Consider the following 17,334-nt stretch of genomic DNA (forward strand, 5'->3'; position numbering starts at 1 on the left):
GTCGGGCTTTTCTAGGGCTCCTCTCGGAGTCAGGGACTGGAGGTGGGTGGGGGAACCATTGGAAGGGTGCTGGCAGTCCTGAACCACGGTGGCAGTTCGACCCTCTTAATTTCCACATTTGCCCTCCGTTTGTTGGCAAAGGCTTTTCCACCCTCTGGTGCGGTTGGTTGTCAGGAATTAGGAGTCCGCCTGTTACTCTAGGGGTAAATCCCATCTTCTCAGTTGCTGTTCGGTGGAAGGGTAGTGGGAGGGGGCGAGGAGAAGCCTAAGGGGAAGCCTCAGAAGGAAAAGCCGCAAGAAAAAGAGAAAGGGGGCGGGCGGGGACGTGGGGGTGATAGAAACGGTTTTAGTCTTTGTCACTCTTAAACTGGGGGCGGAGGGAACACCCCCCCAACCACCCCGCTGTGAGAAGCTATAAAAAGCAAAGGGGGCGGCGGTGAGAGAGCAGACGCAGCGAGGGAGACCGCGCGGAGCGCAGGGCAGCTCCCGGGGCAACGCAGCATCCCTGGCAGCGCTTGGCTGCGGGCTGGTTGAACACCGCTTCGGGCGACTTTGCATGCGCGTGGGAAACCTTAGCTGGCCTCTGATCTCCAGGGTCCGGTCTGGGGGCGGTTCCTGATCTCCCATATTAGTGCCCGCTAACTTTGAAAAGGAGGACTTGAGTCCCGCAGAGGTTGAGACCTAAGAGGTAGAGAAGGAAGAGAGGAGAGAAAACGCAACTGAGGCCGAAGGAGAACGAACTCATGTGGACCTCCTGAGCAGTTAAGAGGAGGACTGGACCTCTGAGAGCCGAGGCAGAACCTCGGAGGAGGTGTGGGCAAGGAGCAACGGAAGCGGTGCGGTCCGTGGGGCTGGGTCTGCTTGCACCTCGGGTCACGCCTCCTTGGCGAGAAGGCGCCTCGCCTTTGATTGCTTCCAGTTACTGCAGAACTTCCTGCCCTGGCGGAGAAGCGGGTCTTGCTTGGGTCGCGCTTACTCCGGGTCTGAGGCTTGAGACTGAGTTCACACGGTGCTGGGCCCCCAAAGCCAAGTGGGGTTGGGGGAACAGAGTCTGCGAGTCCCGGCGCCCCGAGTGCAGGGCCCCGTGTTGGGGTCCTCCTTCCCATTTGTATCCGCATCCTTGCGGGCTTTGCGCCTCCCCGGGGGACCCCTCGCCGGGAGATGGCCGCATTGATGCGGGGCAAGGACTCCTCCCGCTGCCTGCTCCTACTGGCCGCGGTGCTGATGGTGGAGAGCTCACAGTTCGGCAGCTCACGGGCCAAACTCAACTCCATCAAGTCCTCTCTGGGCGGGGAGACGCCTGCCCAGGCCGCCAATCGATCTGCGGGCACTTACCAAGGACTGGCTTTCGGCGGCAGTAAGAAGGGCAAAAACCTGGGGCAGGTAGGAAAATACCCCCAATACACTCTTCAACCAGAAGAGGTAGGGACCGGGGCTCTTGGGCACTTCATTTGACTTAGCCCACACGGAGTGCGCCCCCAGGTGTGGCGCACAGGATAGCTGGGGAGGGGTTCCCAGATGCACGATTGCGCTGGTGGGAATGGCTGTGTGGGTGTGAGTGCTGGAGGATATGGAGCGGGCGGGATGGATAGGGGATAGGGTACTTTGTCATTTCTGTTTTGGGATATGGGCATGTACGGAGCCCTAGTGAGTACCGATGGGGAAAATGGGCAGGACGGTCCTTCTCCGCATTTAACACAGCGGATGTCGAGGATGCTGTTACTAGCTAACACACAGCAACTATTGGGTGTCAGGTATTGTTCTACGAGTTTTCCATATATTTAATCTTCACCACCCTATGAGCTTGGCGCTGTTATTATGCCTTCCCTGCAAATGAGGAAACTTAGGCAAGGAGTAGAAGCTATTTGCCCAAGGCACACACTTAGTGTAGGTGGCAGAGCGGGATTCCAATTCGGACAGTCTGAGTCCAGTTTCTGGGCTCTTATCCCATGCACTTTACAATCCGAAGGGAAAATTTACCGTTTTTCAGGTTCTCCTTCCTTCTCAGTTCCGTGAAGTTAGGTCACATACAGAAAACCTCAGTACACGTGCATTTCTCACGTCTGGATATAAATCATCCAAGAGGAAACAAAATAATGAGCTGACAGAGGTAGTATCAGGTGCGGAGGACCAGGGTACCTGGGACATAGCCAGGAGAACTCCCGAGGTATGTTTTCCAGTGAAAACTTTGCCGAGCATCTTTGTCTCTCTGTCACACAGGCAGACAGGGAGATTGACAGTCATGCAAGTAGTTACACAAACAGACACAGAGAGAAGAGCTCGCATGCTCCACGAGGCACCCGCTGTGGCCAGCACACAGCAGCCAGGAAAGGGGGCCCTGTGGGCACTGGGAACCACTACAGCTCCCCCTTCCGCTCCTTTTGTGGGAAGCCAAGACTGAGAGCCAGTTTGCCCAGCAGCACCGGCACCTCACACAGCCCAACTGTCAACTCATAAAGGCAGCTCATTGCCCCACAGATCGTGGGTTTCCTCGTTTTACGAGAGGAGCCTGCTGCAGCTGCTGTGCGCGCTCTCAGCAGCGTCTTCCACTGCCCATGCCCGCAGCGCAGGCGTCAGGGTGAAGATTGACAGCCAAGCCCGGTCTTGGAGGGACCACAGGGAAGAGTCTGCTCTGCTTGGCCCCCTACTGCCCTCTCACGGGGAGAGTTTTGCTAGTTCTACAGTTCCAGAATGCTTCCTGGGTTCTGAAATGTCAAACATTTCAGCTCTCCTCTGAAAGGAAAACAAAGTCTGCAAACACAGGATTCTTTTTAATGACTCAGGGGAAATAAGAAACTATACATCTGCATACACACCACAGGCATACATGTCCTGTGCATATTCTCACACATGTGCACACACCTCCATCCACACTTACAAGACCATTCTCATTGCTCTTTTTTCCTCGTTAGGAAATGCTCTGCCGTTTTCAATAGGAACTGACAACATTCTCTTAGAAACCCATCACACAATGGGTCAAAGCTTACAGAGAAAGGGTGCATTCAGTCCAAATCATCTGACTTTCCCCCCTAATGTTACTGACTTCAAATTCCACCTTATCAGTTGTTGAAAAGAGCCGTGTTGAGTTCAGCCAAGAACAGAGGGATGGACCCAGTAATCTTTGAGGTTCCTTTTGATTCTAATCTATGTACATTCTGTGAATTTCTGTAAAGAAGTTTAAAAGCTTCTGACACCATGGGCCCCAACACCTAATGTTGCTCAGTCAAATTATCAGTTATATCAGTACTACCACTAGCCATAGGGTTATATGGGCTAGACTGTGGGATCCATCTAAAAACCTGGCTTATCACTTATGTGTTGATATCAATCCATACACAAATATGTTTGCTTATTTTTCTATCTCTCCAAATTTCTGCTCCTTAAAGAGGATTTGAGTTATGTTGCATGTCTTCAAATTGAAGATTTCTTTTATACATCAGTTGAAGTTCCTTTTTTTTTTTTTTGAGTTGAATATCTTTTATGCTCTCCGTATCTTAGTGGTTCAATGGAATATATTTCATTATATTCACTTAATTGTAATACAGGATCCTTAAAAATTGACATCGGATTTGTGAGAAAATTGTAACGTATTAGAGACAGTGGGAACATGGAATGAAACACTGAGTTGAATCACAGGAAGACAGCTGGAAAATAAAATTATTATCTTTTGTATATTCTGGCTTTGCACTTGTTTATCGGGTGGTCTAAAATGTGTACTGCTGTGAATGAACAAATAGAAAAAAAAACTTTTTCTTATAGAGGTAGAGGAATTCTTTGAATACTTATGGATCTCTTTATCTTCTTACTTCCACTTCTTACGTGGTTACCAAAAATTTTAGCACTCTTATTTTCAACAGTGGAATGGAAATTAGAAAGATTGTTCCAAACGGAAGAGGCCACATCCTTTTATGGAGAAAAACTACAAATAAAATTCAGTTGAGCTGAATTTTTATCCATCACAAAATAATTGATTGAGAAAATTTGTAAGTAAAATGCCAACTGTCAAAACTAATTATATAGTGTCATTTTGAGGCCTAATATGTCTGTCTCCCATCCTCAGTCTTTGACTGATGATGTTCTGTCAGTCACTGACTTAGTCCGACTAAGAGTCGTGTTCGACTCTTTGCGACCCTGTGGACTGTAGCCCGCCAGGTTCCTCTGTCCGTGGGATTTTCCAGGCAAGAATACTGGTGTGTGTTGCCATGCCCTCCTCCAGGGAGTCTTCCCAACCTAGGGATTGAATCCAGGTCTCCCGCACTGCAGGTGGATTCTTTACTGTCTGAGCCACCAGGGAAGCCCTGAACAGTAAAGATACAGGGACCAGAGACTGTAAGATAAAACCTCAAGTATGAGTGTCAGAAACTTAGTCTTTAGTCTTCTTTTCCTTAAGTGAAAGTTGAATGATTGTCTACTTTTCCTGATTTATTTTCATAATGGAGAATAAAAATAAAAATGTTATTGCTATTGCAGAAGAAATTGTTGAAGAAATTTAATAATTCATTAATCTACAAACGTGAAAATGAGGCTAAATGGGCTCCAAGGTTTTCTTGATTCACCGTAGTCTGATGTCATATAAAGAAAATATTCTTATTTATAGGAATTCTACTTGTCCTGTCAGCAAGGTGGATTATTTGTAAATCACTTCTGGAAAAGTTGTCTTTGAATTTCAGGAAAGATTTAGAGGGTGCCCAGAGAAAATCCACTGTTCTCCAGGGATGTTAAAATTCTCATCCTTAGGTTTGTTTTCAAAGACATAGTTATGAGTTTTGATTCAAACTGCCATAGAAAGTTGAATGTCTTACTCTTCATTCAGGTGATGGAAACAGAAGTAGCAAAAATTATTTTGGTGAATTATTCACATTGTTTTAATTTGACTTTCCACTTGCATCTATTATTACTGATGGGTTTTAAAAGGTAGTATGCGTTTGTATATGTATATTGGATAAATTAGATCGTAGGACTGTAACTAGCTTATATATGAATAATTTATACATCTCAATTTATGAAGAGACTTGCAAACTTTCTAAATCAAAAGCATTATTAGACAAAATTTCAATATCATGTGAACAAATATATTCTGTTAAGTACACTATTGCTCAACATCACCTCAGGTGTATGAGGTATCGATTTTTGCAGGCCACCTTAAAGGCAGATTTTTTTTTCAAAAAGCAATTTATAAAATCAGTTTACCCTTGAAATGAACAGTGATTTTTTTTATATGTGAATGAGAAATCTTTTGAATGTGTTTGTAATTGCTTCTTTTAGCCTTTACTCCTTGTTTTGTTTTTTGAGACCAGCAGATTTAATTTGAACACAACGCTGTATGAATTTGAAGTATTTGTAAAACTTATGATTAGAACTGTGAAAAATAATTATATTTTAAAGGTAGAAAAGCTTCTTGGTATATGTCTCTAAAAAGAAGGTGAAATTGGTTTCATATAAATTCAGATTCCATTATTTTCTAATATAATTTGGACATTTGAGGGACAGGGGTTTGATGAAATTATGTTGTAAGAAAAGAACACTTGAAATACACTAAAACGGAAGCTTGAGGAAGTTGGTAAGAGAACACTAATATTTTTTTTTTTGAATTTTCTTTAATAAAAATGCCATATCTATTTGCATGCACTCATAAAAATGCTCATTGAAAAAAACTATATATCCTATTTTCTGGAGGTGATCGCTTAACTTTCTAAAATTAGCCGTGACCTTTTTCTGAAAATCCCAGCCCAACTTTCCCCTCTTAGAGGTTAAATATTTGCTATCTCCTCTGTACTTCAGTTGACACTAAACGTAATCAGGAAAGCAAGTCATCTCTAAAATTAATTCTTTCCAAACAAACAAACAAAAATATTTGAAATACACTACACTACTTCTTTTCTTTATCGACAGTAGAGAGTTGATGGTTGACACAAGTGAAGGTTACCTAGTGAATAGCAAGAAAAGTATTTTAATGATAATCTAAGTGGGGACATCCATCATTTTATTTCTGTGTTAGAGAAGAGAAAGCAAAGGACAAGGTTACTTAAACTCACTCCAGCTGTGACTCTGACCTTACCATAGTCTTCTTGAGTACTCCTCTCTGATACAAACTCATTCCCAGGATGTTTCAAATCGTATAATTTTTAAAGTAGAGAAAGCAATGTAATAGAAGGGTACCTAGGAGACTATCGTGCTTTCTTCTTCTTTTCCCTGCACAGTTATATTAAGTGTACAGTAAACTGACCTGTTAAATTACAGAGGCCTTTATAATAGTCAGTATATTTAGTATTTTAGACTCAGTCTCTTCTGGCTGTTCATTCTTTGGTATTGATGTAGCATTGAAAAGAGTTACAATCTTATTTTTGTGATTTCCTCAGGGCCCTTTTAAGTCATTTTGCTTCATTATACCTCTAGTCACTTGTATTCATCTATAAAAAGGTGATAAAGCTACTCCTAGTTAATTATTTAACCATTGAAAACATTTATGCAATATTTATATTCCTCTTAGAGTCATTTTTTTAAAAATCTGAAGCAACCTCCCCAAAACAAAATTAATAATAATAGATAGATTTTTGTGTCATGTAACATTGCTTTAAGATTACATAGAAATATGTTAATATGGAATGTAAAACAAAACTTTAGTATTACTGTTTAAGGAAAGCAGAAGTTAATTGTTTTTCTTCCTCTGTTCCCGCTTTACTTTCCAGGAATTAGAGAACGATATATTTTTCTCTAATAGTTGTTGTTGTTGTTTTCCAGAATAAATATAAACCATTCTCCCACACACAGAGGTCAACTGATATAAAATACGGGTGATTGTTTTTTTTTGATAGGAACATCTGTCCACAGGAGGAAAGTCAACATCCAAATATTTTAAATAGTGGCTTCCCAATGAGTCTCTCTTGTTAACAGTTTTGGGTTACTGCCCACTTCTTTGGGTTCAAAACAAGAAAGGAAGACCATGAGTAACACCAACGTCTAATCAGAGTCCTTAGGGACAGTTCATCCTGTAAATCCTTGTCTTTGTAATGGTAAATTAAATCAGAAACCATTGAGGCAGAAGAGATTTCAATATCAGATATAAACTGACGTATTTTAACTCAGTTTATGCAGCACTAAAAACAGAATTAGTATTTTAACTTTTATCCACAACCAGTGAACCTGATTAGGATACTACGTTTGTGGGATTTTAATAGTAGCTTAGATTTATCTATGTGCTTCAATGTAGGAATAAAATCAGCAAAACAGAAAAGTAGTAAATATTTTAATAAGTTACTTATCTCTTTTCCACAGTCAGATAAAAGGGACAAATGTGCATCAGATATCTTTTGAAATATATTGCAGGGTCTAATTTAATTGGTTGATTCTACTTAAGTATTATAATTTTGGTACATACAATAGCTTAAATTTAAATATTTCATTATCATACAACGTTTTAGCTATCCCACCCTGTCTAAAGCAAGCAAATAAATAAAAGCAGTGAATGAATATGAACATTAATTAGAAAAACAAAGCATTACAATTAGGGAGAGAGACTTTTTTAAGTGTTAGATTTATCCAAATATCTCGTAAAAATTTTAGCTCTCCATGTTATGCTTTATCATGTAGAATAAGAATGTTCTTCCCAGGACTGGAAGACAAGAGTGGCTTTCCGATATCATTTTCTTAAATTGGCATGCAAGTTGGTATAGCACACATTAAATTATAGTAAGAGGTTCCATTTGTTACTTATTTACTCTGCCAGGCATTGCTTCAAAAACTTCATTTGAATTAATTTTTTTCATTCTCTCAGTAGCCCTTTGAAGCGAGTAAGTCCTAATATTGCCCTTCTTTTTATAAATGATAAAGCAATAATTCTCCTGGGACACAGAGGGGTTTTGCCATTTGTACCAGTCACACAGCAGTAGGTGCAGAAAGCCACAACATGGACCTAAGTGATGTAGTGTTAGAGCCTGAATAGTTACCTACCAGGCTGCGCTGCCACAGTGTCCAGCCAAATAAGACATGGGTACGCTATCTATACAATACAGAGTTAAGAGGAGACCATGGACCTTTATTTTATTCTTCCCTATTCTATTTTCGACTCACACAGGTATGACTCTAGGTTCATTAAAAACCATAGCAAAACCCAAACCCAAACCATCAAGCAGTTGATGCCAACTGCTACTCTGAGTAGCCAGAGTATGAGAATAGTTTATGGACTCAAAAGCAGGCACATAGTAGTGTCATCTCTGCCTTTACTTGCCTCCCTGCCAGAGAAAATTCACTAACACACGCACGCACACACACACACACACACCCTCTTTCTTTCTCCTACTCTTCTCCATTAAATTATTGCATTGCCGCGAGTAGAAAGGAACGCTATTGCATAAATCCTATTTTGCTCTCCATAACCACCACACAGTACCCACCCCCCTGCCTCTAAGTGACACCGTGTGCCCACTGACATCAGCAATGTGGGGGCATTCCCAGCGGCCTCTCTGGAGTGACTTTCCATTGGTCTGGCTGGCATCCATCACACTCTGATCAGAGAGGGAGAAGCCATTTAGAACTTGCTATCGGTTTTGTTTTTCCTTTACTTTTCACCTCCTCCTAACGGCCTTTCAGATAATCGGTTGATTTGTAGCAGCACTAGAGTTTCGTAACAGAACTCCTAGGGGAGTTTTTCTCAATTGCATCTGGCTAGCTTAATGGCTTTGGAAAAGCCACTTAATCTCTGGTCCTTTTTTAAAAAAATCTGTAAAATAGGATAATAATAACAATAGCAACCATAATAGTAATAACACTCAACTTACTGGGCAACAGGGAGGAAGAGGAAAGTGCACTCAGTCATTTAACTGATGTTATTATTTCTATTACCATTACAGAAATATGTAAGGTCAAGTGCTCCTGTAAAAAATAGAAAGTGGCTACTTAATTTTCCCCACCAAGATGGGCAGGAGTAACTAAATGAATGCATATGATATCCATGAAGGAAACAAATGAACTCAATTACACCAATGCCAAGAATTGTCAATCAGAAGAAAACAAGACAAAAAAACATACATATACACACATACATATGCTATCATGTTTCTTGTACTGCATGTTAGCATTAAAAGTGATAATAGGTCAGTGTTGTAAAAAAAAAAGCAAAATAGTACGTAATTGAATAATTGGTGAAATTACACAGAAGCAAAGAGTGTACCAGACATTAAAAATACAACCATGATAGGAGGGGGTCCTAACAAGGATGGCAATATTAGTTATTTAAGCATAGGAACCAAAACAGTTGAAAAACATATTAGAGTCAGCTGCCAACAGCATTAATTTGATATTCTCTAAAGTAAGACAACCTGTGTAGAGGCAAACTTCTTGACACTTTATGCAGAGTGCTTGGACCCCGAAGAGCTTGCTAAGAATTTGGAAGACTTAAAACCCTCTTTGAGTGTCAGCCTGTCATGTACGAGGCGGACTCATAGATTCAGAGCTCATTATTCCCATTCCATCCCCTTGTTTGTTTTGAGTTCTTTTTTTTAAGATTCAGGTAATCTGGAAATATTTTGATAATGTTAAATTGAGAGTGAAAGTCAACTCACTGGAGTATGTAATATACTTCTTTCAATGTATTAGATATAAACTGCCAGTAAGAGTTTCTATCTGGTAATGAGCTAAAAACCTTCATTCAGATGGGGAAACCGTCATTTAAAATCAATCAACTGAGATGACAGCTCAGAGTCAAACAACAGTGTTCACTTGCTCATTCTAATTTCATCTCAGCCTTTTGAAATTTGGCTCAACGAGCATTGTCTTAATTTGTCACTTGAAATCCAAAGTCTGTTTTCTAGTCCCCATCCTGTATACTCTGTAGCCTGTTATCTATCTCTTATACCTAATACATTCCCCTACTTCTGTAATATTACAAATTTTTCTTTTCTGCTCTGGTTCATTCCTCTTTATGGTTTTCGCTGATTCCTCCACAGCGTTGTGCTATAAATGTGGGCATTCCTTCACATTCTCTCCCCAGTTCTCTTTTCTTTCTGTTCCATCTTCTTTTCTTTCCTTGTGTGTGGGTGTGCTGTGCTTAGTCACTCAGTTGTGTCCGACTCTTCGAGACCCTTTGGACTGCAGCCTGCCAAGCTCCTCTGTCCATGGAATTTTTTTCAGGCAAGAATACTGAGTGGATTGCCATTTCCTTCTCTAGGGGATCTTCCAGACTCAGGGATCGAACCCGGGTCTCTTATGTCTCCTGCATTGCAGGCAGATTCTATACTATCTGAGCCATCAGGGAAACCCATTATTTCCTTATTTGAAATCGTTTGTCACTTATGGAGGTATGTTTGTTTAAACTACTGAGCCTCCTTGCCTGCTCAACTGTTTTGGAAGTCCTTCCAGAAACAAACAAATCTCCATATCGAAATGTAACCTTTTATGGTTAACATCAAATTGTCAGGAATCAGGCAACCAGGTCTTTTTGATTTCTAAATGTTATAAAAAAGCCTGCTAGAAAGTTCCCAGGGTCAGACTAATGCAGGTCACAAGAATCTAGTCTGATTACCCTAACTTCTTATGCTCTGGTCTGTTTCGTCACTCGCTGCTGATCAATGAAAGCTGTGTACATTCCTATCAATGCTTTTGTTTTTTGACCTTTGTGTATTTGAATCCTTGGGATTTAAATGGCCTCCAATTTTTTTCCCTCTATGATGAACTTGTTACATTAATATCTGATGAGAAGATGCAAGTATCTATTATTTATGCTTATTAAATGTTACATATTATAATATGCACACAAATATTTTAAGCAATATGTAATGTTCGTTTTTATAGCTTGAACTATTCACTAAAGAGTCATTTTTTGCTACTTCCAATCTTATAAATGACTATTAATTTTTAGAGTGAGAAACCTCGACATTTATACATTTACTCAACATTTACCTGATACACTCTTAAAAGTGCTTGATATTTAATAACTGAATAAGAAGATTCTTAAAGTGTGCTTAATCACTATTAATCAAGATGGAGAGTGTTATAGAAAGAACAAAGAAAAACTTTTATCACCTGCAGGTTTCAAGAACTTGTATAACAGACTAAGGTGGGCATGCTTAGAGCTGGGATATACATTAGAAATCACCAAGTTTAACTCAGCTTATTTTACATATGAGGGAAGCAATTTGGGAGACTGTTGTGATCTGCTCTAATACTACAAATAATACTTTGCCTGTGACAAAGAAACTTCTGCTGAAACTTGTATCTTCTGACTTCTAGCAAGGGCCTTTCAAATAATAACAAAGCTCTGCAGACGAATTAATTTCAGTTGATTAAAAAAACTAATGGGAGATAAATTATATATAGAACCCCCTTTCAGCTCTCAATTTGTGTGTGTCAAAATGTATTAGCAAAGAATACAATACCATGATGACAACTGTGTCAGTAGGATTTAAAGAAAATTAATGAAATGACAGGGCTTTGGCTATATTATCCTTGCCTGCTCTTTTAGTCATGATACTTTAATAATGCATTTAGCAGGAAGCCTGGCTGAAGAGAGTCTCTACCAAAGAAAAACATTTTCCTTTGTAATCCAGAACATGCACACACGCATGCACACAACCCTGATAGAAGTTTCAACAATAAATACTTTTAAGATGCAGTTGTTCAGTCGCTCAGTCGTGTCTGACTCTTTGTGACCCCATGGACTGCAGCAGGCCAGGCAAAAAAAAAAAAAAAATTCTTTAGTCCTTTCCTTCTATTCTGCGCTGTGCTACTCTCTTGCTCTGTTCTCTTTGCTCTTTATCTTTGAATACTAGTCATCACTATAGAATAGACTGACCAAAACCTGTTGTTTGAAAAACCACTGACCCGTCTGCTATTGCCCTTGCCTTGCAGCAAACTCAGGGCATGATGGTCGGAGATCAGTAGTACTTGAGGAGTCAGCCCCAGTGAGGGAAGGTAGACAGCAGAGGCAAGCAGGTTTTCATGGTATGACGCATCCGTCATCTCAGACTGCTCCCACCTTCCCTTCTCAGCTGCCTATCAGCCTCTGGTCTCGATGTAGGGGAGCTCTTCACCTGGGATGGACCGAATCTCTGCCTCTCTATTTCAGGAGTAAGTGACTTAAAACAATGCTGTGTTTGGTACTTGGATGTTTCAGACATCTTAATGTTAGTCTGTTATCCCACATTAGTATCGTTCTTTCTGGGTGTGTGCCCAGAATGTGTATCATCATACTTTATTTCTAAGAGTATACAGTTGAGGATACAGTTTCTACATAGGATAGCAGGGGAACGTGACACAGCCTGGACTATAGATTGAGAAGACCTGGTTAGCTAGCCTATTGTCTAACACACTGGACATGAAGAAATCATCTGACACCTTCAAGCTTTAGTTTTCTCATCAGAAAAGTAGGGCCTGTAATGATGGTGTTTTATCTTATCTGTTTGCAAAATATAAAGCATTGCTTATTTACATTATATCTTTAGAGGCTGTTTTAATGAAAAAACTAAAGACCTTTCCACTCTGAATTTATGAACGATAAATCTGAATTAGTGTTAAACCAAGAATAAGTTATTCTAGGTGATTATGATTCTGGAATTATAAGTTCAGTTTCTGTTTTGATAGACTGCCTCTTTTTTTTTTTTTTAAAGAAAGAAAGACCGAGTGTGGAAGGTGTTTCTTCGCTTTTGTTTTCTTTCTTTGCCTTTTTGTCTTGATTCTCTTGGGTTTCTTGGGAAAAAATAAGTGCCAGTAGTAATACCTCCACATTTCTGATTAGAACTTGGTGATGTTATTATGATAATTATTACTTTTATTCCTGCAGGCTACAGACAGCCTGCTATTAGAATATCCTGCCTATGACTTCAAGAAGAGCCCTCTGCGTTTTTATTCTATCATGTATAAGATATGTTACTGTTTATATATTTTTAAAATGTCTTGGAAAGGCATAATAAAGGTCTCTATAATAGAAGTAAGTGTATTTTAAAGTTCTGGAACTAAACTTGAGCATCATATTTTGGGCATATATGTTACGCATATAACATATATATGTTATAGGGTTCACAAAGCATAAATTTCAGGGAAACAGCCAATTGTAAAGTCAAGTTGTATGGCTGTGAGATCACATTAATTGTGACAGACAAAATAGATTTTTGCCACAAACCCTTCAAACAGGAAAGTGGGTATTTTTCAAAGCTGGTGAAAACATACTGTTGTGTTGCTAAGTTGGCATTTCCTAGTGAACAGTGTAGCAGCTCTGATCTTTCATGTTACATGTGCAGGGATCTCACCCAAACATTTGTTCAGGCTATAAACAGTGCAGGCTTCCTGCTTGCCGTTCCTGCTCCTTAGTAATTATCCTCTAATTTAGAGGATTCTTCTTCTTCTTCAATAATGATTGCTTTTGTTGTTTTCTTGTCATCCAAGCCCTCATGGCCTTGATTCGGACCGTTATCATTTCCCAGGGGAACATTACAATATTGTGGTAGTTTTTTGCTTCTTCAAACCATCCTCCGCACTATTTCAGAAGTGAGCTTTCTAAAGTAAAAACTCTGATAAAGCTGTTCTAGAAATGTTCACTTCTAGGGCATGAAGTCTACACTTCTCAGCTTGGCACACAACAACGTCAGTTACCTTATACCTCATACTTTGGCCCTGAGACCACACAGCTGATGAGTGGCAGAGCTAGGGTTTAAAGCCAAGCAGTTTTACTTGAGTCTACTTAGTTGTGCTATGCCGCAGCCTCATATAAATTGGATGCCAGAGAATCCAGCTAAAGACTTTTTATTGGTATGTTTGAGAATTCAGATGTGATTAAATTCTTCTGGTAAGCCAGTCAGCTTGCTAATTGCTTACTTCTTAGAGGTATTAGATGCTACGATCACAGTCAACAAACATTTATTAGACACATATGTTCTACGGGGTCCTTGGTATAAGTAGCCATAAAAACAAATACAGTGTATTTGAGGAAGCCGGTTGGAATTTTAAGGTTGAATGAGACTCCCATATATTGTCCAGTTCAAGCCTCTATTTTCAGTACGGTATGAGAGCTGAACAGTTTGATGAGTTTTCCTTTTTATGCAGATTTTTAAGAGGAACACTTGTATCTCTTAGTTATCTGGTTACCCAGACTTTAATTATGTTAAGAACAGGAACCTTCTGTGTGCTGCTGTAAGTGAAACTTGAATAAAATGAAGCTGGATATTGATCTCTATGTAAAAACACTTCCTCACTAACAGAAAAGGTATCTACTTATTTTAGCCATTTTTCACAGAATATACTCTGGTTCCTTTGACAGACAGTCAGGCTGTCCTTGAAGAGTTATACTGTATTCATCAACCTGTTAAGAAAAGGTCTGACATGCTGGACATTATGGTGATCATGTTAAGAGGTGGTGCCTGCCTGCCTTTTCTGTTCCAAATATTTTGGAAGGAATTAAATTTTTATTATTTTTTCCTGTGTGTCAGTGCCTCACTGCTCCTGGAGGAAGTCGGATCTTAATTTTATCATGTACGAAAGCACTTTGAAAACATAAATGGGAAGAGGCAGTTGTTTAGTAGCTCAGACTCTTTTGCAACCCCATGGGCTGTAGCCCGCCAGGCTCCTCCGTCTATGGGATTTCCCAGGCAAGAATACTGGAGTGACTTGCCATTTCCTCCTCCAGGGATCTTCCTGGCCCAGAAAAAGGCAGGCTCACAAGGAATTAGAAGCATGGTAGGAAACAGCAAAATTGTACTAGTGGAAGGGTAAGAGTCTGGTGACCTCAGAACGAATGGTAGAAGGGTTGTGTTAATTAAAGTGGGCAAGTTCCTAAAACAGGGGTGGAGGAACAGGTGGACTGAAATGTATTAAAGAAAGAGTGTGGTAAAGTGCAAGTTTAAAATGATGTCACACGTTTTTCTAAACGAGCACGCTTAAGCATTTATTTTCCAAATTGGTCACTGCAGAAAACTCATTCCTTTGATATTGTCATTTAGACCTTTCTTTTGAAATCAACTTCAGAAATAGTTGACATGTTTATCGAAGGCCATAACTTTATGACCATAAACAAGGTTATATATGCTGATTAACATACTGTATTCGAAATCCTTGATTACCGAGTGCCTTTGTGTTCTTTCCATAAACAAAATATCCCACGGAAGGTGAGGACATCGAAGAAATGTGGTACACTGGGTGAAACCAATTCCCAAAAGCTCCAAAAGGCATTCGGAGTCACAGAATCAGTATTGTAGCTATAACTGTAAACAGTTCAATGTTGATTGCTTTAAGGTGGTATACCCTCAGTTTGGCTGATAGCCTTAAACAAATCTGTCATGTCACCTTGTAATCAAGTCCACTCTAGGAGAAAGAACCTGGCTGGAATTTATGTAATATGGTTACCATTTCTCAGGGAAGCAGGAACTTCAGGAAGCAATTAATGAGTGCAAGCCACTAGTGTGTTCCCCACCCAAAACCCACTCTTTCTGTGAAAGAGGAAGCAAGAGCAAATCACACCAGTGCATTTCCCTAGAGTCCAGTCTGATGACACCCGTTACTTCATGTACCACTTTTTAGTTAAAATATATGCACTGAGGTCAGGGGAAAAAAAAGAAAAGATGGTCTGTCAAAAGTTATTTTTTTAATGCAAACGCATTCTATTAAAGTTTCATAGAAAAGACTAAACAGCTTAACTCAGTAAAAATGTTTTTTCAATTGTTCAAAATTAATCCAATGCTTCCAAAATGCTCTTTGGAAATCCTTGTAAGTTTCCTTGCCTATGTGCTCTCCTGCTATCTTCCCAACACTCTTTAGAAGGAAATTGGTTTTTAACAAGAAAAACCTTCTGGAAGTTGCATTTCCAATGGGGCCCTGGCCACACCAGCTACAACACACGGTGACTAAACCATTGTCTATTTTGGTTCTCATTGTTAAAAGCACAAGTGACCAACACTCAGGTCTTGTGCCACAGCCACCCCAGTGACTGACTACAAATTGGACTGGAATGAGTGCTGTGAATTTTCTTGTTAAAAAAATACAAGCTTTCAACACAAAAGAACAGCTATATTTGATAGCCTATCAGTTAAAAAGTTAAGACAGACCAAAATACAGTTCTGGTTCTTAGTAGACAGCAATAAAAAAATGTAGCCCAACCTCACGAGTAATTCTGTTTTATAAAAAAAGTCCATTTCTGGGAGAGTCAGAGACTAGCTAGAGAAAACGCTCTAATTGTGGAAGTAAGATAGTCCTAATTTTAAAGAACTCTTTAAAATATCTCAGGGAATCAAGGTAGAGTGGCCAGAGCCTTGGACAAATTATTGATTTCAAATCCCTGATAGCAGATTAAAGAATGGCACGTTCAATGAAGAGCTAGTATCAATCATCATAATAAGATTTAATATGAGGAACTGAAGGAGTGATATTCTGAAGCTAAGATGCATGGAAAGGAGAGGAAGACCATAAATGATAGCTACTTGTGTCTTAAACACAAAATTAAGCAGGATAAACAGGCTGACCTCCAAACTTTAGTCATTGCCTGCCCCATGGATAATGTAGCCTGATATTAACCATGTTGTGACTGTACCTCTCCAGCACATTTCTACCAATATCCTACAAACAGCATCAGTGTGGTTGGTACTGTGGTTGGATATCTAAGCAATACACAAGTCCTTGCTTCTAGAAGATAATACAACCAGCATTTGTTGAGAACCTACTTTATGTCAAGAAATTTCTGTTAATTTCACTATATTAATAACATTAGTTCATCGTCTCAATACCCTATAGCACCTGTCATGTGCAGAGCCCTCAGTAAATACTTGAGGGAGGCAGTCAGGCAGGAAGGAAAATGCTAAAAAAAGTGACCATATGCATTGTAAGCGAGCTCAGTATTTGGCATCTGTGGTCCCATGATGGATCAGCTTCAAACTCAGAGTTATTTGAGTATAGTTTTAATACAGAAAAGTTTTGTCTTGATGAATGCAATGGAAAGAACACACCTTTTTTTTTTTTTTTTTGTAAAAGTGAATGAGACTTTTCCATATTGGGTTTTATTTATTTTTTCAGGAATTTAACAACTTTATAGAACTGTGCATATAAGCTCTGGAAACTATTATGAACTTTGTTTTCTCATCTCTGAAGAAGAAATCACAGTTGCTACAAGCTTCAAGCCGAGTAGAGTATATATATATCCATTAAAAGAAATACAAACCTTTTAAATATATAATAATTACTAATGGTCACTTAAAGATAACAACAGATTGCTAGGTAAGAACCTAAAGATAGGCTATGGGAAATTCAGATCCCAAACTGCAAATAGTTTATACTATTCTAGATGTCAGTTTTAGTGGGGAAGAAAAAACAATTAACACTAATTGTTCAATTGCTCTGGGTTGTCCGCCATGTTTTCTT

The 17,334-nt window shown here is 39.7% G+C and overlaps 1 protein-coding gene across 2 annotated transcripts in view; it reads left to right on the top strand.

The window, feature by feature from the left end:
- The first annotated feature begins 449 nt into the window (after positions 1–449).
- Positions 450–17,334, top strand: part of DKK2 (dickkopf WNT signaling pathway inhibitor 2) — a 130,677-nt gene continuing 113,792 nt past the window's right edge. Inside the window, exon 1 of one of the 2 annotated variants that reach the window (XM_070791097.1) lies at positions 450–1,422. In XM_070791097.1, coding sequence (XP_070647198.1) covers positions 1,162–1,422 — 261 coding nt within the window. In that variant the 5' untranslated portion in view covers positions 450–1,161. The remainder of the gene's footprint in view (positions 1,423–17,334) is intronic. The other variant, XM_019962343.2, reaches the window with a different exon arrangement.

This window comes from Bos indicus, chromosome 6 (assembly GCF_029378745.1).
Source record: "Bos indicus isolate NIAB-ARS_2022 breed Sahiwal x Tharparkar chromosome 6, NIAB-ARS_B.indTharparkar_mat_pri_1.0, whole genome shotgun sequence".
NCBI lineage: Eukaryota > Metazoa > Chordata > Mammalia > Artiodactyla > Bovidae > Bos > Bos indicus.